The 24,463-nt window shown below is 38.3% G+C and overlaps 1 protein-coding gene across 9 annotated transcripts in view; it reads left to right on the top strand.

Annotated features, from left to right (window-relative positions):
• The first annotated feature begins 340 nt into the window (after positions 1 to 340).
• CCSER2 (coiled-coil serine rich protein 2) overlaps positions 341 to 24,463 on the top strand; it is a 71,591-nt gene continuing 47,468 nt past the window's right edge. Inside the window, exons 1-3 of one of the 9 annotated variants that reach the window (XM_051617206.1) lie at positions 341 to 367; positions 14,020 to 15,493; positions 16,372 to 16,574. In XM_051617206.1, coding sequence (XP_051473166.1) covers positions 14,059 to 15,493; positions 16,372 to 16,574 — 1,638 coding nt within the window. In that variant the 5' untranslated portion in view covers positions 341 to 367; positions 14,020 to 14,058. Of the gene's footprint in view, positions 376 to 716; positions 914 to 10,672; positions 10,690 to 14,019; positions 15,494 to 16,371; positions 16,575 to 24,463 lie in introns of those variants that run through there. The other 8 variants (XM_051617207.1, XM_051617213.1, XM_051617211.1 and 5 more) reach the window with 8 other exon arrangements.

Raw genomic sequence — 24,463 nt, 5'->3', positions numbered from 1 at the left:
TGTCTCCGTGAGATTTTGAACAAACTGCGTTTGCGTGGCTCGGCGGGCTCACGAACGGCCCGGGCAGGCGGGCAGCCCTGCCCCGCAGGCTCCGCGGCCTCACGGCCTGGACATCCGCGGCAGCCGCGCCCAGGGCGGCCCCGACCCAGCGGAGCGGGCCCCTCTGCCGAGCGGGCACCGGGAGCGGTGACTGGCCGGGCGGCCCCGCAGGGTGAGGCTGCTGAGGCGGGGCCGCGGCCGCTGACGTCCCGCGGAGCCGCGCAGGGGGCCGGGCATGCGCGGCGGGGCGGGCGGCGCCGGAGGGCGGAGCGGCCCGGGCCGAGCGGGGAGCGCGGCCTGAGCCCGCCCGGCCTGAGCCCGCCCGGCGGTGAGTGTGTGCGTGTCCTGCCCCGCGCTCTGCCCCGCGCCCTGCCCTGCCCTGCCCCGCGCTCTGCCCCTGCCGGGGCTCTCCTTGCCGGGGGACGGGGCAGCGGCCCTGCCCCTGCCCTGCGCCGCCGCCCTCCCGCCGGGCTGGAGTCTTCGCCGGGGCTGGGGGGGACGCTGCGGCCGCGCAGGCCGCGGGGCTGAGGCGGGGAGGGCCGGCCGGGCGGGGCAGCCTCCTGCTGCGTCCCTGCCGGGCGCTGCCTTGGCCTCTGGCTGGCCTGGGTGTCAGCCCGGCCCCGCGGTGCTGGGCTGCGGGCCGTGCCGCAGGTGGGGCCTGCCGGGGCTCGGCCGGGCCCGGGGCTCGGGCTCGGCTCGGTCAGCCTTGCTGCCCGGGAGCCGGCGGGGGATCCGGCCCTGCGGGGGTTTCGGCGTCTGTTAGTTCTCTGTCGGTTGAGACGTACCTGCGGGTGTGGTAGGAAGAGGCTGCTGAAGGCCCTGGCGGCAGAGATTTCTTTGTAGCTCCGGAGAGGGCGAGAAGCAGAAGGACTCGGTATGTGGTTGCTGAGGGATAACGGTTTAAAAAACCAAGCAGTAACCTGGCAGGATATCTGCTTTAGCGAAAATCTTTTAACGAGGGAACGTTACGTGTGTTGGGATGATTTCGCTCTGATGACATTAAGACTTTGCTTTTATCACCCAGAACCTGCTGTAGCATCGTGTTCTGTCAGATGTGCTGTGACACACAGTGAAGCGTAGGCAGCCTCAGCCCTTGACTTGGAGCAAGTCGAGCTGTTTATCTGCAGCTAAAGACAGCAAAAGTGAATGGGGACTTTATGCTGTAGCAGAGCATTAGTGTCCAGGCCAGACGACGTGTCAAGGTAAGGACTGTAGGTCTGGTGCTCCGTCTGGGACGTCGTACGACGACGTTAACCGGTTTTCAGGGGAACTGCTTCAACCAGCAGGATTGTTGCTTCGTATTTGTAGCAGTAAACTGAAAACTTTGTGTAGCAGCACAAAACTCTTCATCATATTAGTGTGAGGCAGTAACTTATTTATTTATTTGTGATACTGAATACACTTTGGCAGATATTTTCTCATGTATGTAGTGATCACCTAACCCTAGATTCAGTGGGCCCATTTTGAATTTAATACCTCTAAGCAGAAGAGGTGAATGAACCTAAATGTTAATAAGGAATCTACATGAATATGCATCTTGCAGTAAAAAAAAAAATATGTTTTTACAGTCGATATTTCATCTTTGCTCATGGTTATTACTTTTCATTATAGAAATCTCAATGTTTGGGCTCCCAAACCTGTGGAGTATTGTCTTCTAATTGTAAAGCTATTTAAACTGGAAATGTTTCAGGGCTAGAAGATTTTTGTATTTGATACTTTTGACCACTGGAACACCTTGTGTTTTTTAACCAAAGTAAATATATGTATGGGTACAGGAAAAATAAATAGTAATGATTTCAATTAACATAATGATCTCATTTAATGTATTGTTATACTAATGAGTAATCCTGTTTAATGGAACTGTTTATGTAAAAGCTCGTTGGAGTAAAACCTATTACTTTTTGGACCTGATCATCCTTTAAAGGGATTGGTTATTTGGAGTAAACCAGTTATAAAGAAGTGTTGGCACTGGCTCTATAGATAAAAAAGCCACCATGCCATCAGTCTTCAGATGAACATTGTATGCCTAAACTGCTAGAAAGTGAATGTCTGAAAGGGGAAGAGAGATGAAGGAATAAAAGGTAGCCAGTTGCAGCAGTGGTTGTGGTGTTGTCTTCCAGCCAATATTTGGAAATGTAAACAGCAACACCATCTTCCTAATTAGAAGCTTTCAGGCAGGGTTAAATTCCTTGCCAACAGGGATGCTAAGAAGATAAAAATATTGATAATGCTTTTGAAAATTAGGTTTAAAATCTTGTATTGTGCTTCAGTTAGAGCAATAAAAAAAGCGTATTAAATCTCTGAATACCTGAACACATGCATGTCATAACAAAATCCCAATAGCATTAAAATAATAATTTCAAATATGACGTTTAGCTACTCAGTATAGGTCTTTGCTTTTTTTGTACCTCTGGAACACATACTCCAGCTCACTCTTAAACCTCTACTAAGTAGGTGCATTTTAGAAGGCATTCTGAGAATATTGCTTTCCCCTTGATAAAAGTAGCTTGATTTGCAGAGATCTGGATTTTGTTTGCTAGTGATTCTCTGTGTGTTCTAAAGGGAGGATTCAGCAGTTCTGCTGATAGTGACATGTAGTAAGTGAAGCAAGAAGGTCTTCTCAGGGTGGGGGATGCTTGTCCTGGTCACATGGGGAACTGGTGTGACAAGTTTTCAGTAAAATGCGTTTTTTACTACAGATTGTTGGGATTTTCATCAGCACTTAGTCTGTGATGAGCAGAGGTAGTCTTCTACAGAGTGCATTTTAATGGCTTTGACTGAAGCAGAAATATGGTTAATGTTGGCGAGGTTCTCACTGCAAGGAGTCTTGGCTTCTTAGCCAGAGGAAAACAGCTGAAAAGGGTTTACTTTTCTGTGGTAGTTGAGCAAGTTATAGATCTGGAATAGCCCTTAAGTTGAAAACAATTTCTGAATTTATACCCTGAAGCAAAAGGACTCCTGTGCTTTTAGCCTAATTGGCCCAGATGGCTTGTGACACACACAGCACAAGCTAAGTGGCGTGTCATGGGAAAACTGAATATCCTGGGTTCTCTTGACTCACTATTATCATGTGTACTTTGAGCTGGAGATTCAACAGTCTCTTCTAGATAGATATAGAGATTCTTACTGCAACGTGAATTTGTATGATACTTCCACACATGTTCTCTTTGAGAATCATATAAAAGGTAGCTTTCTCTTAAATGCATTATTTTTCTGGTCTTACATCATTAAATTATTACATAAGCTTGTTGATCTTTATTTCTTATGATCTGGGGGAAGCTCTGACTTTTAACTAAGCTTCTTCTCCCTGAGGCAAACTTGCATAGGTGGAGACTTGGCAAGGCCAAAGCTACTGCTGTTAGTAGCAGGAGACTTGAGGAAAGGAGCAGAATCTTCCATCCTGCTTAGTCTTGTCCTGCAGTAAACAGAGAAAAAAAAAATAAAATGCTGCTCCCTCTCTGTGTAAATCTTTCAGTCATAAATTAGCATTTGAGATTGTTTTATAAAATAACTCTTTACTCTGACTTAATATGAGGTCTTGATTAAGCAAAAGAAATTATACTTACCAGCTTCCATTAAATTCAAGTAAAATGTAAGCATATACTATGTAATTCTGTAAGTTAATGTGGGAGAAACTGATCCTGTGGACAAACTGTCACTAGTAACTGAAGTTACATGTCAGTTTCTTTGGGAATCCTTTTTAATGAGAATATAACAACTGTCTGCATCTTCTGTGTTTTAGAAATGATAGTTACTGACTTTGATAGATACATTTAGATACAACTGTTTATGTTCATGTATCAGAAAATGAGAAAGGAAGCATAAAACACATTTTAAAATGCTTAGAGAAAGCTGCCAGTTTGTGGTTTAAAAACATGTTGATATTTTTATGTTGTGGCAAAGTTGTTTGGTACTAGAATATTTTTAGAGTTTGGTTTTGAGTTTGATCTGTTCCCATAGATAGAAGCTGTAAGTGTCCAGCACTAGTGAGATGAAATTCAATAGTGAGAAAGTGGCACTTTAAAGATGTGGTTCAAAAATAAGCAAGTTTCAACTGAAAGCTATAATATGCCAGTCTATGGGTGCAGTAGTTTTGGTAAAGGGTGGATATTGAAGAGTAGTCAGACTTCACTTCAAAGAATACAAGTAATCCAGTATCTCTTCCTGAAAGCACATAGATACTAAACAAGCTGATCAGTCTAACAGGTATGTTTGGTAGCAAGGAGAGCAGAAATCAGTGGCCAGTTCTTGCAATGTAGGAAGTTTGTAAGTGGCTTTCCTGAGAAGTCTGTGCAAGGCTGTAAAACAACCTTTAAAAGAATTATGCTTGTGGCAGTAATGGATGGAAAAAATTGGGGGGCTCAAGGACAAGTTGGACAAAATAGTGGAAGAGAGATCTGTGGAGGTTTCCTAAATAAATTACATCAAATTCAGGAAATCCCATGAATTGAAAGTACTTGAAGGTTGAGGAAGTCACATTCTGTGCTTACCCTGTTCTTCGCTCCTTCTGATGTGATTTTTTTAAGGCTACCACAGGAGACAATGTGACTTTTTATTTACTGCCTTTAAAATAAGACTGGCTGCTGGAACTGTATGAATGAGCTGGAGAACTGAATATGGACAGTTGAATTGCTATGATCCAAACCCAGAGAAATCATGATTTTATATAATAATTCAAGCTTATCCAGGGTTCATTTGCTCTCTTCCATGAGAGAAGTTTTAAATATTTTTGTTAGTCCTTTTTTTTTTTTTAAGTTGGTTCTTTTTAGTCCAGTAGTGGCAGATTTACCTGATTTTTTAAAAAATCTGTAGCAGAGGTCTGATGTGTTCTGGTCTCAAGGTTGTGATCTTACAAAAACTAAACTGTTGAAATAGCATTGGTAATATGTAGAAAATAAATTCCCAGAACTATTTTATTCTGTCTTCCTACTGCTTCATCTTGTCTAGTCTTGCTCAGTTATCGCCTATGAAACTCTTAAGGCTTACTCAAGATACCTCAGTACCAGTGAGTCCATGAATTACATGCAGTCTCCTTCAGTTATCTCTGCTTGTCATTGAGCTTAATCTATAACTAGGATTCTTGTTCAGGCAGCAGTAGAAAGAAGGAGCATGTGTGACTGGAGGGGAAAAAAATATAATCTTTGGTGGTAAGCACAGCCTCATTGCAGGTTTAAACTAATAGAATTGTTAATCTTAAGATGCCTGCATGGATAAACTAAACTGCTTAGCAGGTGTTCAGACATGTAGTATTGTTTCTGTCTTTAGTCATTATATAATCAATACAAAAATGTACTGAACAATATCTGTACCACCATAAGAGGATTTTAATTTAAGACAGTGCAGTGTTCATATATGGAGAAGATAATAATATAAATAAACTAGAGGAGTAGGATGGACAAGGTGGCAATCTAAAAAGGGAGATTTTCATTGATGATCAGCTGTATTCGAAGTTTCACTTGGCATCCAGCCTGCCTGCTCTTAACAGCAGGAAAATCCTGCTCCAGGTAGGAGAAAGCAGTAACTGGAAGCTGACTCTTTTAGACTGTTACTGAAGCAGTGGTGGACTAAGTAACTCCTAGTAGAATTAGAGACATGAGTGCTGTGTTTGAATCATTAGGTGACAGATAATAGCTCTGGGGGAAAAGGGAGGCTCCTCTGTTTTTAAGTGAAACATTTGCAAAACAATAGCAGGTAATTCCTGCTTGTTTGCAAAATGACATTGCTTTTATGTCTGAACTGGGAGACAGATAAATCTGGTTTGTAAATAAATTCAGAAGATTTGAAATTACCAACAAGAGATGATGTTGCTGAAAGGATAATACCGTCAGCAAAAGCAGGGGCCTGTTTCTGCTGTCAGTTGCTTTGATGCTGACATAATCACAAAATTTTTGAAAAGGGGGAGATTGAGATCCAGTTTCACTTCTAGAAAGACTGGATTCTAGGCTGTGATTGATGTTTGGGATTATTCAGTAAATCTTGACTAAAGCCTAAAATCTAATTTGCCTTTATGGTGTAAACAGTCCTATCAACTTTAAAACTTTTCTGAAAGGCAGGTCTCAAATGGGAAAGATCAGAGCTTTTCGAATATGTATGTACACTTACATATACAGTTACACAATTATGCAGTATCTTCCAGGACAGAAATCTTGCCAGCTATAAGCAATTGTTAAGACAGCACAAGAGAGTAACCTACATATAGATGTGCTGTACAATTGCAGTACTTATGGGAAATAATGCTTGAGTAATATGATAGTTCAGTTCTTCTCTGTAGCTGTACAACTTTGTCTTTAGGTTGCAGATCTGTAAGGCAGACAGATAATCTATGTCTCTTCCTAGGCTGTTTTTCTCCTTTCTGTTTATTATCTTTCAGATTTGGTAGCAATTTAAGCTGAGTAATGTAATCAAAGAATTGAAGGAATTAAAAACTTTGTTTCTCTTCACCAGCAAAGATTTTGAAAACAGTACATGTTTTGCAGTTTATGGCTGTTAAGCTACCCTGCTGAAGAAGCTTGGTCTATGTGATTCGCTCACTAAGGTTAAATCTGTTGAATTTGTTCTGTTCCCAGAAGGCTGTTTCTCACAAAACATAACAAATGAAGTAATCCATGTAATTAGCAGGAGTGTTTCTGCATTGGAGCTAGGTATGTCAGTTTTATGATTATGTCAGCTGTTTCTACTTCTGATTTATTTTGATGCATTCCATCCACATCTTACAATGCTTTGAAAGGAGTTCTTGGGGTCAGCACTTTTCATGTAGTATTTTTATCAGCTGTGCCTCATGTTCTCTGGATTTCCAGTGAAAGCCTTGTGTTTTGAACAAATAGTTATGCAGGAAGGGCAGTGTTTACATCTGCAGGTACAGAGTTGCTATCAGTAGTTGAGATTTAACAAGGTACAACTGCTTCATTTGGATGCATGATTCCAAGAGTACAAAAGAGCAAACTTAAGGAAAACCCAATGTCTGTCAGTGTCTGAGCCACCTTTAGTTCTTGCTGAAGGTATTTTCCAGAATTTTGGCAAAGTCAGAATGGGCTTACGCTTTATCTCTGCTGTGACAAGAGTAGATTTATTTTTTAAATAAGTGAATTGATTGCTTCCTCCAAGAGGATGCGTCAGGGGCTTGACAGCTTCAGAGAAGAGTTGTGCCCCTGCAATGCCTTATTCCACTTGCTAGCATACCTCTGTCCCTGAGAACATTTAGGCTGTCAGCACTAATGCAGGAAAGAGTGTCATTGCATTTCATGTCTCACTTATGAATGAACTGTGATAACCTATATTAACATTTAAGAGGAATGTGAAGGTCTATTTCTTCTTTTTTTTGCAGGCCTTGATAATCTCTTTTATTAGGAGTGATATGTCCCCGTCTCCAGCTACCTTCTTCCATTTTAATTAATTTATTTATTTATTTGTTTAGTCCTGAAGCTGTTCCCTTGCTGCAGCTAGCTCAGCATCTGGACTTTGACTTCTCTCTGCCTTATTAGTCATGCTGTAATAATGCCAAAAGTCAGGGCAAATTTACCTATATGAGAAACCTTAGCAAAGGTCTTGCCTCTAGTTAAAATTTGCATGGCCTTTCTTCAAGAAAATCTTTAGGGCTTTATGATATCTTGAATCCTGTTTCAATCTTTTGGCAAGGTTTCATTTAAAAATTTGGAGTATAAAATGCACAGCATTTATTTTACTGATATGCAAAATGGGCAAAGTACTACAAAGCATAAATTTCTGGGCAGATAGCACTTTGCCTTTTCTAGCTTCCTTGAGGTGCCTGATATCCAGTGCAAATAGCATTAATGGCAGAGTGAATTGGGAGTGTGGCCCTAAGGGATGTGAATGAAGTTTTTGGTTCTGAATGTATTCTGAGAGCTTTCTTCAACAAAATGGAGCTGCATTTCCCTATTTATTTTTCTCCAGTAAGTGCTTGTGTCCTCCTTCTAGCCTTACATAGCATTAAGAAACTGTATTCTGATGAGTAGCTACAATGCTTTTAAAGATTGCAAGGAATGTCTTATCTTTTGCTGTATTGACTGAAGATACTGTTCAGTGTTAGAAATACAGAAGCCCAGTCTCTTTGGGATGTCTTTTTTGTTCTCTCCTCCCTTTATTCATTATCATGCTCTGCTTATATTCCTTGACCCAAGGCACTCTGATAGACGGTGAATAAAATTCAGCATAAGAGCAGCTTGTTTTGTTTGGTGTTTGATAAATCAAACTTTACAAGTGAATAAACATCAGCGTACCTAAATGTGAGGGAGGAAGAACAGAAAAGGACTTAACTCTAAGCTCTGAGATTGTGGAACAGAATCTCATGACTTATAGCACAGAATAACAAATTTATTTCAGAGAAGCAGAACAGTAAGGATTAAGTGTCTTGGAATTTCTTACCATACTTTCTATGACTCTGGTACCTTCAAACATCTGATAAGTCTTATTGGATCTTGGTGTTGAGAGAAGGCTTTTTTTGCTTGAGCTGGAGTCAGTCTGTGCAGGGTAACTAACACTGGAAAGTATGGGACTGTTGTAAATACTCTGAAGTTTGGTTTCAAAACAATCAGAATTTCTAGTTGTATTTAGATTCAGTTTAAATCCTACAACATAAACAATTTCCTCTGCATTTATCATCTTTAATTCCTCAGGGATTGTCATGCTCAAAGCAGTTGTTTGCTAGCTAGATCTCACAGTTTCTTTAATTTCTTTCAGCTGTTAAGTTCCAAAGTTCTTGCTAAAGAAGCCTTTTACTGCATCTGTTGCAGGAGCCTCCCTTTGCTTTTGTCATTCAGTCCCTCCCTATGGTGGTGGATGTAACTGCCATTTTCACTTAACTGCCCTAATGCATTTTTTATTACATTGTTAAGAAGAAAAGATCTGAAGTTTTGGTTAAGTTTCACCATTTATCGGTGGAGAAAAGATCTGCATCCTGTGTGTCCTAAATAGAGCAATAAATAAATAGGAACTGTGGCATTAAAACCCAGAGGTATACAGAGGTGGTTTTTATAAGCCATGGAGAGAGTTGAGATTCATGTGCATTTAAATTCACAAAGGCCATGTGGGATATGGATTCAGCAGAGGATACTTAGAAGCAAACTACAATGTTTTTTAAATTGGTAAGTTTGTATTTTGTGTGGGGGGCATCGTAGTTACCTTGAAAATCAGTGAGAAGTTAGGAACCCTTTCTTGAACCATGTCCCTAGCACCTTGAAGAACTGGTCTTGTGTCTCTGATATCAGCAGGGCTCTCCTGTTAAAAGTGTGGTGGCAGAAAACAAGATACAATTGTTACTTAAGGTGGTAGATTGTACCTGCCTCAAGCTGTCCTTTCATTGCCTGCCCTTTGCTCTTGAGTTCCCAAGGGTGTGCTTCGCTCGTTTTCTGCACTGCTTGGGCAGTATTTAACAGTTCTTGTCTCTGCCCTAGTGTAATGCTGTGGCCAAGGAGGCTTTTCACCAGAGGAGATAACTTGGGCTACCATAGGAAGCATGTTCCCGTCCATGCTCTTTATATACTAGGAATGTGTTTTTGTTTTCTAGGAGTAAGAATGAAGGTCACTGGAAATCTTAGCACTGTCCAGTTGGCAAGATATATATGCGTGAATATTGGTAAAATGCTGCTTCAGATCAGCTGTCACTGAGACAAACAAGCAGAATTAGATAGTATCTTAATTCTTAGGCCTTCTGCTGAAGTCTTGGGAAACGTGGTCATTAAACTTCCTTGGCTTCAGTTACATCCAGCACATGATGACAGAAATACAAATAATTCATTTATTCACAGAGCTTCATAGCAGTCATTCTGCCAGTCTGTTCACACCAAAAAGCAAAAAATTGATTAATAATTAGTATTTGCTAATATACAGACACCAGTTGACATGATCTTTCTGGGTAGGAAAGGAAGCTTGTGTACCACTTGTAGCTGCTAGCTTCCTACAGACCTACAGGAAAGTACCATTTTTGTTATCCAGAAGCAGCAAGGAGGTGTTGACTGTCTTGGTTTTCCAGCACAATCCTGTTACACAAACTTGTGTTTATCTCTGCCTTAAGAAAAAATTCTTCATGCTGGAAAGGACATTGCTCTAAGAAAAGCATCTTAAGCTAGCTCCTCAGTATTTATGTTTCTTATTTAGGCCTTAAAATTGCAGAGAAGAATAAAACATAGATCTGAAACTGTTGGCATAGCAATAGTTCTGCAGAACTGCTCTCTTCTGTCATCAGTCTGTCAGATATTTTTCATCCAGCAGCTGTTTATTCCACAGTGCTATGACAAAGGGAGGGGGATTTAATCCCATTCATAGTAATGAGTTGTTTGGAACTTGAAAATGCTGTTAGCTTTTTGATGGCATGGATCATAGGGATCACAGTATTTTAAAGGTGCCTAAACATGGGAATGTAAGAACCTTAAACTGTCTTCTGCTATATAATAAATCCACTATATGTAGGGCGGAGTCTCGGATGCAAAACAAAGCTTTGCTGAGAAGCTAGTATATAGGCAGCTGCCTCCCTGGTTTTGTTGGAGCAGTCTGTGAATGAAGTGAAAGTCATTGTTGTGTTTGTGGTTGAAAGTAACATCGAGGATCTTGCCGAGGTGTAAATACAGAAAACACAAAGGAGAGTGAGAAGGAATATCCTGTTGCTTATCACCAGGATCTTGAATATCCTTGAAGGTAAGGATGTAGCAGCTTTTCCGTTAATTCAGATTATACTTCAGAGAGGGTTTGTAAGTTTTAATTCCTTTTCCCTGGATCATTATATAAGACTAGGCTCTTTATAATTAGTTTAATTCCCGATTAGGCTTGTGTGCTCTAGATAATGTATTTCTCAAGGCAAAGCATATCAGGCTAGTTTGCCCAAATACCTGTTTTAAAAAAAATCCGTAGATTGCAGAAGTCTCAAAACAGTTTTAATTTCTTTATAATACAGCAAGATATGACTTAAATTGTATTGAATCCGAGTTTCATGGGATGCAGAAATCTTACTATAATTTGCAGTTACTATGCTTCTTGATAAGGGAATTTCAATTTTAGAGTAATTTAATTTCTAGTGGTAAATATATGTCAATGTTGAGGATGTTTACAAACTTAATAAGACAATTTCCAGTTTTCTGGGAAAAGGAAAATCTGCCAAACACTGCACTGTGAAGTTGTTGTTTTGTTGTGGTTTTTTGTTTTTTTTATGGCATTGTATTTCAACCAAACAAATGCAACTAAAATTGAAGAGGTTACACAGTAGTTACTTATGTAGTTAACAAAACATGGGCAAGTATTGCTTGTAGGCAGTCTTTTTGTTTAATAATCTGAAGTGTTTTAAGCAATCATTATGATTTTTTTAAAGATAATATTTGTTCTTTCCCTAATTAAAGATAAATAAGCAACCACCCTTCCTAGAGAACTGAAAGGTCTCTTTTTTCAAGTTTAATTTGCAGCACTTGGTGGAGGATTAAAGTAATCTCATTAAATGGCCTCATTTAAATTTTGCAGTCACCTAAGAGATGGTAGACAGATGTGAAATGAGAATTATCCATAAAGTATGAAAGTTAAATTAGCAGCTTTCTAATTTAACTTTTTAATTTGGAAGATATCTTTATGAGACTGGAGCCTTTTTGTTAGAGTGGGATATTTTCTGATGGATCTGCAATATGATGCTTGCTGTCAATTAATGCATCATGATGTTTAAGGCCATATTTTTGTGCGTGGAGTTATTAAAAAGGTAGGTGTACTTTATGCTTTTTTTTTTTTATTTACAAGGCGTATAGATACACTGTAGGCAAGTTTCTTTTATATGGAAACAGATGAATGAGACAGTGTAAATGCTTTTCTTAGTAGGTGAAGTTGGTCATAGTGTTTTTGAGATGTGTAATATTAGACACTTAGATCCCTATACAGGTACACGTTATGTGTGATGGGTTAAATGTTTTGCAGTTTCCAAGGCATGCTGCTTTGGTGAGGGTTATGTCTCTACTGTGCAAGAATTCACCTTGTGTTTGGAAACTCTGGCTTTGTGTGTTTATAAACAGAAGTGTCCACTACCAGTGTAGCATGTGGACTCTGGGATTTTTACTAGGTTAGAAGCCCCTAAAAAGCCATGTCTCTGAGTAAGTTTCTCTTTATCTTTTTAATGTAGATATACTTTCAGAAGTACAGCTCTGGGGCATTCTTTTCATTTACAAAATCCTAAGGGTACTTCAGTTTGCATTAATCAAATGTCGGTTGATTTTCTCTTAAGTGTTTCTTAGACAGGTCTTGCAGTTCAGGGAGTGACTCACTTTAAGGTAGTTCTTCCTGTGGTTACAAATGTTATTTCCACTACCTTGAATAAATATAATTACTTCTTGTGTGTTAATTCTCACCATGATGGTCTTGGTTTAAAATTTTTCATGTTTTTTTTTTTCAGTCCTGTCAGCTGTGTGTAGGTCTGAAAAGAGAAACATGGATAAAAGTTTCAGGGAATAGCATGTGAATGCCTGAAATCTTATGTCTTGACACCATTATAAGACAAGTGGGTAAACTGATGAAAACATGAAGTCCAGGCTAGCAAAAGCAAAATATTCTTTATCCTTTTACAACTGTCTTGAAAAAACAGAAACCTGGTCTTGCAAATACAGCGTGTAACGCTAGAGTGAAACCTTGTCTTCAGGTGCAACATTGAAACTTGGAGACCTCTTAAGGCCTTATTGTTCAGCCTGCAAGTTCAGACAATAATAGCACTTAGATAAGTTGTTCATATTGTATAACCAGGAAAAACAGACTAAGTGCTGTAGAAAAGGGTGATAGAGACAGAGTTAGTTGTCCAAATAATAGGATTGATAAGTGGATGAGTGTGGAAGAAACAAAAAGCAGTGCGTCTTAGGGACATGGTTTGGTAGTGGTCTTTCCAATGTGCTAGGTTAATGGTTGGATTTTATGATCCTAAAGTTATTTTCCAACCAAAACAATTCTATGATTCTATGATAATTCTATGATTTCAAAGCAAGAAACTGAAATTCTCAATGCAATTTTTTTGAGGCAAAGATATTTCTCTATAGCAAATATGACTTTATAAGTGTGATACAAAATAGATCAGAATGACTTGACTATAAGGTGAGATACAAGAAATCTTTATTAAAGGCTATAGTATACTCCCCTGTATTGCAAATCAGGAAGATGGGACCAAAATTCAAGATACAAGGGAATGCATGAGTGCTATGATTATCTTTTTTATATCTTATATCCGTGGCTGAGGTTATATGGGCAAGTGTCACTGCAGAGAAGTAGAACTTCTGAATTTGTTCACTAACACTGACCTCATGCAACTGTTGCCCTGTAACTCAAGTCTTGGACATTTATAAGAAAATGGCCAAAATAGACTATAGTTTCTGTACAAAGAGGAAAGAAAAATAATTGCTAGGAATTTTCATCTTGAATTGGGGATATCTCTAAGATATCTGGGAAAAATAATGCTGTGGTCAAGGTGAATGATGAGTGATAATCTTGTATCTTGTGACATCGACATTGAGGAATCTTAAAAAAAAATAAAAAAATAAAAAAATTAGCTTGGGATCAGATGTTACATTATAGTTGTTGCAGTTTTACATTGCTGGCCAGATTTGTGTGGGGTTCAATTTGTGGGATTTTCAAAATATGAAGTCTTAAGTATGCAATTTAATAATTGTAATACAATTGAAAAAATCAGTTTGCTACTCAAAATAGGTAAATGGAAAACCCAATCAACCCAACCCTTTTTCAAGCATATTCTATCAATTTCAAAAGGAAGGGAAAAAAGTGGTTTATCTAAAGAATGGAAGTGGGATGAGGGAGGTGTGACCTGAGTAACATGTTGCTGGCAAATGACTGCTATTTGTGACATATTTCTCTGGAGTTCAGAAAATTTGTGTGAGTTATTTTGTATCATCACAGTAGAGTTGGGAACAGCAATGTAGTAAACATAGATGCAAATGTGTATACAATGATGTTGATTAATGTATGTTTGAGATCTAATACATTATTTCTTTTCCTCAGATTCAATCACCCTATAAGGACCAATGTACCCAATAGCTCATGGAAGAAAAAAATCAAACCAGGACATCCTTGGTTTCCAGGCTACCGAAATATGGAATGAAAACTTTAGGAAATGTCTTGCAACCTGTGCCAAATGGGGCAGCTGTTGGTTTAGCAGGGACTAATGGTGGCAAAAGCTTCAGCAAGCACAATGGCACCGTGCGCATGTCTTCCTATTCTTTCAACTGGAAAAAATCAAATAAATATCAACATCATGATCAAAACGAGAGAGAGACCAACTCTAAATATAATTGTAACGAAAAATTAATTGATTCCGAGAGGTATTCTCAGACTCAAGGAGCGCTGGGTAACAATCTGCTCAGGGTGGGTTTGAACAGTACTTCGGTTGCCTCAAAAGCAGCAAAGCAAACCAGTATGTTTGTATCTAATGCTGAGGAATTAAACCCAAAGTCTTTGCCTGGACTTTCTGGTTCAGCAAAATTCACCAAAGGCACCCTGTCAGGGAGGACCTCGTATTCTGGACTCAGTGCTCCAAAATCCAATTTAAATGGATTTTATGGAAACAGGCCAGTGGTAGGCTTGCAGAGACCTAGATCTAATTCCAGTGCCACAAGGACAAGTTCAGGAGAAAGCCTGGCACAATCTACAGACAGTAGCAAGGCTTTTTCCTGTGAAAAAATGGTAAGATCACAAAGTTTTTCACATTCCATTCAGAATTCTTTCCTTCCCACTGCATCTTTAACCAGGTCACATTCCTTTAACAAAGCTGTGGATCTTACAAGGCCTTATCATAGTCAAAATGTAGCTGCCAGGACATCTCAGAGATCGACTTTGTTGTCAAGAAGTGCCCGCCAGTTGGATGTACCAAATGGAAATGAACCTGTGAAGTATGGATTTACCAGGCCGTACTCTGGCACATCAGCTCCTTGTTCAAAGAAGCCCCCACTGTCAAATGGATCTGGGTCAGCACCATCTTTTGGATACAGATTGAGTCGGCCTTCTCTGCTGAAGCCCACCAGGCAGCGATTTGCTGGAAGCACCATTGTGGATGGCAGCAAAAGTACAACTCCTGACACATCCCTCATGGAGACCTCCGAAATTTCAACAAATATTAACAGAGCAATTGAGAAAAGCAGCATTATAGAGAGCAGTGCTCAAAGAACAGCATCTGATGAGGGCCTGCATGAAAGTATGGGAAAACATGGATCAAAAGTCATGTGTATGAGTGATGATGGAGATGAAATATCTATATCTTCTTTGTCATCATCTGAAAAAAATGATTTGAGTGAAGACTTCAGTGATGATTTCATAGATATAGAAGACCCCAACAGAACTACACAAATAGAGCAAAAGGAAAGCTGCCTTCAAGAGTTAGAGCACATGAGCATCACATCCATCGAGCCGTTCACTTCTCTCAAGGAAGGTGGAGGATCTTGTGGTAATGCTGATGACTGGCTTGATATAAACGTGTCTGGTAAATACTTTATGTTCTGTTGGAAATTTTAGGTACTAAATCAAGGTTCTGTTACTACTTAAGGTGTTAGATAAATTACCCATTGGTGGTGAATTGTTTTAGAATGGAACTTGGCTCTATGCTGGCACATTTTATTTTCTTACAGTGCTTTTTCAATGTGATAGTTACCTTTCCCAGGCATGACTCTGAAAAGCTCTTTTTCCTTGAGATTAGAGTGAGTGATGCCTCATTTAACCATGCTTGTGGTAGGGCTGTGGGACTCCTCATATACTTGCTTTGCCATTCCTTTCTCTGGACTGATGTTAATTTAAGGGAATTTCTTTCCCTCCACCCCCTCTCTGACCCTTGTAGGTGTAACCACTCCTAAGTAGTGGGAGTAAGTGTAGGGTGTCAAATTACATCAGTTAAATAATAGATATGAATCTTTTTTTCCAGAGGCATGCTGCATTCTTTAAAAAGTAGTGGAAGAGACAGAAGATCGTTTTAAAAGCTGCATTTTAAAGTCCTTAGTGGGCTTCTCATAATAAACACTTGTTTTGAGAGAAGTTACAATTGGATACAAAGAATCTAAATTTGCATCCACCCTCTAACGTTGAAAGCTGCTTACTAGAATTATGAATCCTTTTATGGGGAATGAATTAAGCTGTGTAAAAGGCTGGCAAAGAGGTAGGTTGGAAGGATGCTTAGTTATAGCTGCCAAACCAGCTTGAGCTTTTTTTCCCCTCCAGGAAGAGTGAACAATATGACAGAATTCTTTCAGAAATTTCTGTGACAGTACAGTTTCAGAAAAGTTAACACACCAATAACACACACATTAGTTTTTATGTTGGGCATATTGGATTGTTTTTGGAATCTTGACTATTTCTGTTTTCTTTAAGCAGTGGATGACAACAGTGAAAGCACAAAGCATACTGCCAAGAGTGTGATTTCTCCAGAGATGAATTACAGAGCTGGGTCATCTTTTGAGCTTTCTCCATCTGACAGCTCTGATGGCACGTATATGTGGGATGAAGAAGGATTGGAACCTATTGGAAGTGTCCATCCTTGTGGAAGTTACGAATCTTCAGAAATGAACAGCATAGTATGTATTTATATGCATAAGTTGCATAATTCTAGTGCTTTTAGTTCATTGCTTATTAAGTATATTTTAAAAATAGAGTTAACGTATTTTTTGCTTCATAGTTGCTTCCTCTTCCTTCTGTAGTTGATAGATTTATTTATTTTTTAAGTTTGTGTTTCTGAACAGGTGAGCTTGGTTAGGCTATTTACATACATTTATTTTCCTTACTCTCAAGTTAGGATAGAGCAGGTCCTTCCTAATGCAATCTCATGGTAGTGCTCACAAAATATAAGCTAATTAATTTCTGCAAATGTTAGGTTAAAATATCACCGACCAGTCTATAAACCTAGGAGTGAAAATGCAAGAAAATAGCAGTCGCCTTTCTAACTTCTTCCACCATCTTATATCTGTACTGTATACATATTAGGACCCTGTTGAACCAACGTTTATTTTGATTTCTCAGTTTGTTCAAGCTCAGAACCTTTACAGTAGACACCTGACTGTACTGTGATACACAGGATGCATAACAACCTTGTTCTTACTGCTACATTTATAACTGGTCTGCCTGAAGCATGAAGAGTGGGTGGTGAGTTATTTCAGCTGAAGAGTCACAGCACTGCATGCAGGGAGCCAAGCCTGGAATTTCAGTGGACTTGAGGAAAATCTTGTCTGTCTGTCATCCCTTTTCACTGTTCATATTAATTTATCCAAACACTCAGAACTTGTAACAAAAAAAATTCCGTAGGAGCAATGTGTCGTGCTTGATGTGTTAGGTGTGTTAGATACTGTGTCACTACCACCAGTTTAGTAATGTAGATGCCAGTTTTGGACTAGGACAGGAATTGTGACACCTGCTCAGACTTTGATTTATAATCTTATTTGGATTGACTGCACTAGTCCAAGAGCAGAACAACAAGAAATTTCTCCTGAAAATTGAGTGTAGCTGTGTAATTACATTGATATGTGTAACAAGTACAAACAAATTCCTGATATATTTTCACCTGCTTGTGGTATTGTTTGTTTTCTGTCTTTAATTACAATGTTGTGGTGTAATGTTTTAAAGAGTTTATAAATGGTTTTTAAGTTTTCATGGTAATTGTGGCCAGCTTGGAAAAACAGCTTGAGACTTTTTCTGTATGAACTTTATACCTTTTTCATGTTTTAGGGGACAAACAGGTTTAATGTAGGTCGCTGCAAAAACAGGTACCTTTTTTCCCCAGATACATGGATGCACATGCCAGGGAAGAAAGCACATTTTTTTATCTTTGTCCTTCATAATTTTTAAATATAGATATTTTTGATACATACACTGAAATTTATCAGACAAATGAAAGACATTGGTTTTGATGCATGTAACTTCCATGCATTAATTTGCTTGTGCATGAATTGATAGTCAGTCAGTGCTCTTATTGACAAAAGCTCGTGTAAGCCTTGTAGAGCAGAGGTGCATTAGAAGCTTTTCAACTACTTTTATTTATTTCTTCCTTTACTGAAAGTAAGTATCTTTTAGAGAGGACTTAAAAATTGAATTAATTTACTAGGTTTAGAGGAAGTGGAGAAAGAAGGTAGTTTTAAGACTGCCTGTTGAATCTAGAAAGTCATGTGCTTTTTCCACCCGTATTTTGATTTTTTGCTGCTAGAGTTTTTCCAGAATTACAATGCTTGCTGTACAGTGATTTTTTAATTTTTTTTATCTTGAATGAGAGAAACATCAATAATACGTCTTTTTATATTTACAAGACAGAAATATATTTTCAGTTAGCTTCCTTTTTGAGGGGAAGTGGTAGCTCTGAAATATTTGTTGATTTGCCTTTTAATGGTGTTTTTTGTTGTATTTTTTTTCCCGTGCTTGTTGGTCTTGTTAGGAAGCATGTTATATTTGATTTCTTTAGCCTGGAGATTAAACACTCATTTTTCTTCTGAAGAGGCAGAAAGAATTCTGATAGCTTTTCATTTCTGAAGAATTGGATTCTTGGGTAGGTAGTGTAAGCTTTTGTTCCATGTTTTTCCTTTTCTCTGCAGGCAGGGAGTGTAAAGACAGGTTAAAAAAAATAGAACTGGAAGTGTTGAGAATAATTATTGTGAGTAGTCAACACATCAGGTATTTTGATTGCTGGCAGGTGTGTGATCAAATTATGCAGTTTCCATCCTCTAGTGCAGTGAGGGTAAAAGTTATTATCTGTGTGTCAAAATCCAGTTGTTAAAGAGTCAGATTTAAGAATTTTGAGTGCTTGAGCTAATGCCAACCTTGACTGCCCCTTGGAACTAATATTTCCAGGGAAATCTCCAAAGCAGAGAGGTAGTTCTGTAGTTTCTGTGGCATCAGGCTGGGGTGAGTAGAAGCAATGTAGCTGAATAACAATTCAGGTAATTAAATGGTGAGTAATTGGTAGTGTTGAGAGCAAAAATAACCTTGTTTTTAATTTCTGTCCTGCTGTTGTATTGATAGTTTTTAAGCCGTTATCATCTTTAGTATTGACACATATTACAGACTTTTCCTAATTTTTTCTGCAGATAGCAGTACAGCTCTTATTAGGTAATCTTAGATTAGAAGTATTTTGACTTTCTTTGAAAAGAGGATTTTAACTAGTCCTCTGGAATTGCAACTGGAATAGGAAGATGAGTGAAGGGACTTGCTATCTACTTAATCTTTTAGTTGCTTTTTTGGGAGAAGAAAAGCAGATGTTTGGTAGTTTCAATAGATCTGTGTTTTAAGAACAGGGAGGGAAAAAAAAATTGGCTTCTATTGGGACAGACTTTCTCTTCTTCACTAACTGTGCCAATAGCTGTGGAGAAAATGTGCAATCAAGTGTTGGGGCTTTAAAGTTACAAAAATCTAAATAACCTCATGAGATGATGTCATGGGGACTTACAGCTGAGTAGAATGTGAGGTGTTCTTGAGACCTTGTCAGGATGAAAAAGTTCGTATTCTCTAATTGTGTAACAAAACCATTTATTTCCTTGTCCCTCCTGTTTCATTTCCAGTTTTTACTGGAATTTCACTGGAATTGATATTTACTAACAAATAGTAAATTGAAATTTGCTATCAATTGGGTAGCACTCTAAGAATTCGGCTTCCTTCAATTTTTTTAAGCATTTGTTTCATTTATATTCCTTATACTCCTTTCAGCTGTTAGTCTTTGCTACTAAACACCTAAAAAACTGATGCTGTTTCTACTCAGTTCTATGTGGGAAGACTGATGCTTAGCAGAGCAGTTGTGATGTCTATAAATTAGCAACATAGACAATATTTGCCCACATGTTTTCTTGCTTAACATTTAGCTGTACTGTTTGCTCATGTTGTGTGTTTCAGCTACCTACTTTAACACATAGCGCTTCTTTGTTGTTTTATGGCAGAAATCTGCTCAGCATCGTGAGGTGCGACTTGTGCTGTGTTTTGCTTGTGGGGTTTTGTTTGGTTGCATTGTGTTGGGTTTTTTCTTTGGTTTTTTTTTTTAGTACTGGGCTTTCATCAGTTGTGTTGCTAATTAGCTTTAGATCAGAGATTGTCTTAAGGGCTATAATTAAAATGTTTCTTCAAACAAACCTTAACATGGATCTACACATTTGCTGTGTCTCTAGGTTTGGATTGTGCACATGATTGTAATGTAACTGTCTTCATTAAACAAAAAAAAATAAAATACCATTTGCAGAGCCAAGCTGAAACCAAGATTTTTAAGAACTCTTAGTTCCTCTAGATGAGTTCTGTTTCATTGGAGGGAGAGATTGTGTAAGTATTTTGCTGGCTTGTGCCTCTTCAGTGAGCAGGTGAGAGGGTTAGAGCATTCCCTCAGTAGAAGTCTAGTAGTTGCACATCTGAAGGACTGAATGTCAGATTTCCACAGTGGTATTTGAAATAGCTGCTTAGGACTGAAGTAATTTCACTTTAGAGGACAGGAAACATGAAATCTTTTTTCCAGTTTCTTGGAATGAGAATTTGGACTGCAGTCTAGTATATCTACCTTGCTACACCTTTGCTTTCAGTAGTTTTTGTTTGGAAATCTCATGTTCAATATATATATATAAGCAATATAGCCTAAAACATGGATCTTGACCCAAGTCTCATTGCCCCTTTGCTTAACCAGTAATGAAGCACATTTTTGGTGTAGCAAGGCTTCAGCTGTTTTATTTTCTCCTGTCCACTGTATTAAGTAGACACATGAGAAACATAACCATTAATATGTGCTTGTTCAGAGTGAAGCTTTGAATAGTTCTGGAAAGTCAAAGTTCATATGTGCATTAAGAATAGGATAGATAATACAGTTGATATTTTATTAATTGTTCTGAGGTATATGCTTTTTTTAAAGACACTCTGATATTCTAGTTTGTAAATAATCAGGAAGAGGTAAAAATTCAAACTGAATATAGACCTCTAGCTTTGACTTCTGTCTTTAATACTCTCTAGAGAACAGGTTGTGGTGTGTTTTGTTTCTTTTAAAGCAATTTCATCCAGGGAAATAGGTTTAGACTGGAAACTTATGAGTGTTCTCTGTATTATCAGGTCATATCAAGATCCTTTCTTACAAAAAGTCAAGAGATCGAGTCATCTGAGCCCTTTTTACTATAGGCTTTAGTAACAATATGAATGCTTGTGCTATGTTAATTTTTACTGCAAGAAATAAAGCCAGTATTTTGGGTATAAACAAAGGTAGCATCAATGTAATTATAAGGATATAGGGTTATGGAATAATAATTGAAATCCGTCTTGAAGAGACAGATGGGTTTTGGCTGCTTTGCTGAGAATTTAATTGCTCTTGGAATGAAATCTGGATCTCATTGAAATTACTCTGTTTTGTCATTTATTGACATGTACTCAGAATTTTAGCCAGAGTGTGAAATAGCTGCACATATCTCTTTTTCCTAGGTGATTTTTGGAGTCTTACAAGACTTATTTTTTGGTTTGCTGTATTTTTTTCCATTGATGATCAAAACTTGGGAAAGGGTGATTCTGAATTAGTTTTAGAGACTGAGCAGAGTGGTTTCTGGTTCTAGAGGCAGAGATACAGTGGAGTATGCTGCAGTCTACTACTTAGCAAATGCTACAGTAGCATTGTTTAGTTCAGTCACTGTATTGAGTCTCCATACTGTGCTAGCAGCACTATATAACAGCTGTTGGAAGCATTTTCAGCACAAAATCTTTCTGAATTAAAAGCAATGTTTGCCGATTGAACATAATTTAAGTAGTATTCTAAAACTGAGCTGTGTTCTTAGCAATTTTTCATAAGAAGCAGCACTGGATTTATTACGGCATTCAGTAAAAGAGTATTCAGAAGGTCTTGTAGATTTGCATCCATGTAATAGGGTGTAGTGAAACTAAGCATGAATCTTTTCTTGATGTGGACATTTTTTTTTTGCTATAACTTTCTAAAAAGATCAGCCTTGAAATGAGTCCTTCAGGTGCAAGCTGGTTAGAAGCACACATAAAAAGCAGTTTCCATCTAATGAGCTAGTTGAAAATTGATTCTTTTTTCTGCTTTTCATGCTGCTAGTGAAGTGTCTTAAGATTTTAAGGCACTGAGAGTAAATGTAAAAGAAAACTTCAAAAAAACCAAACCTGCTTTGATGTAAAATCTGCATTTGCAGAAAAAATAATATACATACATATGACTTCATTATTGAAAGAAAAACTCTTGAATTTATTTAGATTTTCATATCTTTATATAAGGCATTACTGAAACCCCTAGATTTTCAACATCTTTTTTCTCCCCATTCTTGTATTTGCTTTTCTGTCTGCAAGTTGTTAGTAAAATCCTTCATTAGAGAAAATATTCCAGTCAGGAAAGACTTGCTCACCATTCAGCTCTTCTTGTTTTTTTTCCCCAGTAAGAGACAGAATCAACCAAATATCTTTGTTCACCAATAGGGTGTATGCACTTGTTATTAATATAGAAAATATAATACTTTATATTATCATCCATTTGTATTAGATGATTGATACATTTGTGTCTTGTTCTCAAACTTAGATCTTCAAGGGGAAGAATTTTTTCTGATTTATTCCCAGTATATCACAGCTCTGGTTGAAGCAGTGCAGAAATGTGCTGACATGGCTACTTCCCAGACCTTACCGTCTCTTTCCTACAGATTTGGAGTCTTTCTTCAAAGCACATCTTCCTTTATTTTTTTCACATGCTGTATGCTCTCTATGCTTTTGTTTGGCTACTGCGTGATAGAGGAAATGTAGTTGAACTGACTTCCCCTGTTGAAATGGAAGGGAACAATGAATAAAGTTAAAACATCAAAACATGAAACCAAATGTCACACTGCTTTGTGAGATATTAGCAGTGGTGTTGATTGATTGAAACTTATAATTTTCAGCCAATTTAGAGTTCATTTCAGAACAGTATTTAATTAACTTCTCCCCAAGAAACTACATACTGTTATTCTTCAAAAGTTAACTCAGTAAATTTTCGTATAGGTGAGTTCAGAGGAGTTACCATTTTGTTTTTGAAGCAGCACTGCTTTTGTGGACTGCATTATTTCATAAACCTTACTCTCATTGGCAGTTCTGTTCTTTATCCAGACTGCACTTGAGATTTTCTGAAACAGATTAAAATCTTTGTATCAGAACTCTTCATGTGGTTCATTCAAGAACAACAAAGATCTTCCTCAAAGCAGAGGACAGCATTAAAAAAAGACATTAGGTTTTCTTTGACAGTCTGCACTCAGATAAACAGTGGTGACTAATCACATTTCCTCCTTTGTTAGAATACATGTCTTTTGGCTGACAAAAGGTGAAGCTACTACAGAAAACTAAGTACATAGGGTGCTCCTATGTTGCTTCCTTAAAGTAGTTTGTGTACTTAAGTCTGGCACTTCTTTAAGAAGAGTCTGGATTTGTTCTGTGCCTGAAACCAAAGGATGGTCAGTGCTGTTCTTACTTGAATTCATTATGATGTTAATAAATACACACTTCCAATTTTGTTTGTGGTTAGATTATATTTTTAAAATGTATTTGTGCTGGAGAATTCAGTATAGACTTCAAAGTTTCTTCTATGTGACCAGGACTTTAATGAGGTTAAAAGGAAGGAGAAAGCATTATTCTTATAGTACAGCAGTATTTAATTAATTATAATGGTTCTAACCTTGGGGAATCTTGTCTAACTATATTAATTTGGATTTTGAAGTAGCTGGCCCTTTTTTGGCACCTGAAGAGGCTAGTTAACAAGCCTGTGAGACCCTAGACATTTTAATATTTCTTGCTGCTGCCAAATTTATCTGGCCACTGTTGTGACATAACTGGACCAGAGAGGAGGAAAATGGGGAATTTCTCCCCATAGGTGTGTGTCTGAGTAAGGAAACTGTAGAATGTAGTACCAGTGTAGGGAGAGGTAACTTTTTCTACCTATTACCTAGAAAGTATTCAAACCAATCATAAAAACACTTCAGAAATCATCTGATGCAGGCATGTACATCTCTACAGGCAATAATTTAAATTTGCATTTGTCTATCTGTCCAGTTGAGCGTGGACACTGTACAAAACAAGTGCCTGTGGAGCTCCTGGGAAGTGACTAAGAGCAAACCCAGAGGGTGTCCGATACTTTACAATTTGTATTGTGCCTCCTTCTACATTTGCCTCTGTGCCCAGCCCACCAAAGAGCATTTTAATGGACAGAGAGATGTATAGCACATAGCATCACAAATTTGGAATAGCAGCCTGGAGTTCTGTATTTTTTTATTCTGCTCAGATAATTTTCATTTGTTGCATTCATCACCAAAGAAATCTTGTCTTGCAGGACAGATTGAATAATTCATTGGTCCTTCACACTCCTTGACTTGAAAACCTGACTTTTGGATTTGTAGACCAGTAGTTTTTCAGCAAGAGACATTGAGGCAGGCCAGGAAGTCTTCTGTGAAATTTTGGCTTTTACTGATGCATTCCAGAAAATGGTGAACAGCATGTCTGAATTTTA

This window comes from Apus apus, chromosome 4, assembly GCF_020740795.1.
Source record: "Apus apus isolate bApuApu2 chromosome 4, bApuApu2.pri.cur, whole genome shotgun sequence".
Classification (NCBI taxonomy): Eukaryota; Metazoa; Chordata; class Aves; order Apodiformes; family Apodidae; genus Apus; species Apus apus.
This window is presented reverse-complemented; position numbering and strand designations above follow the sequence as displayed.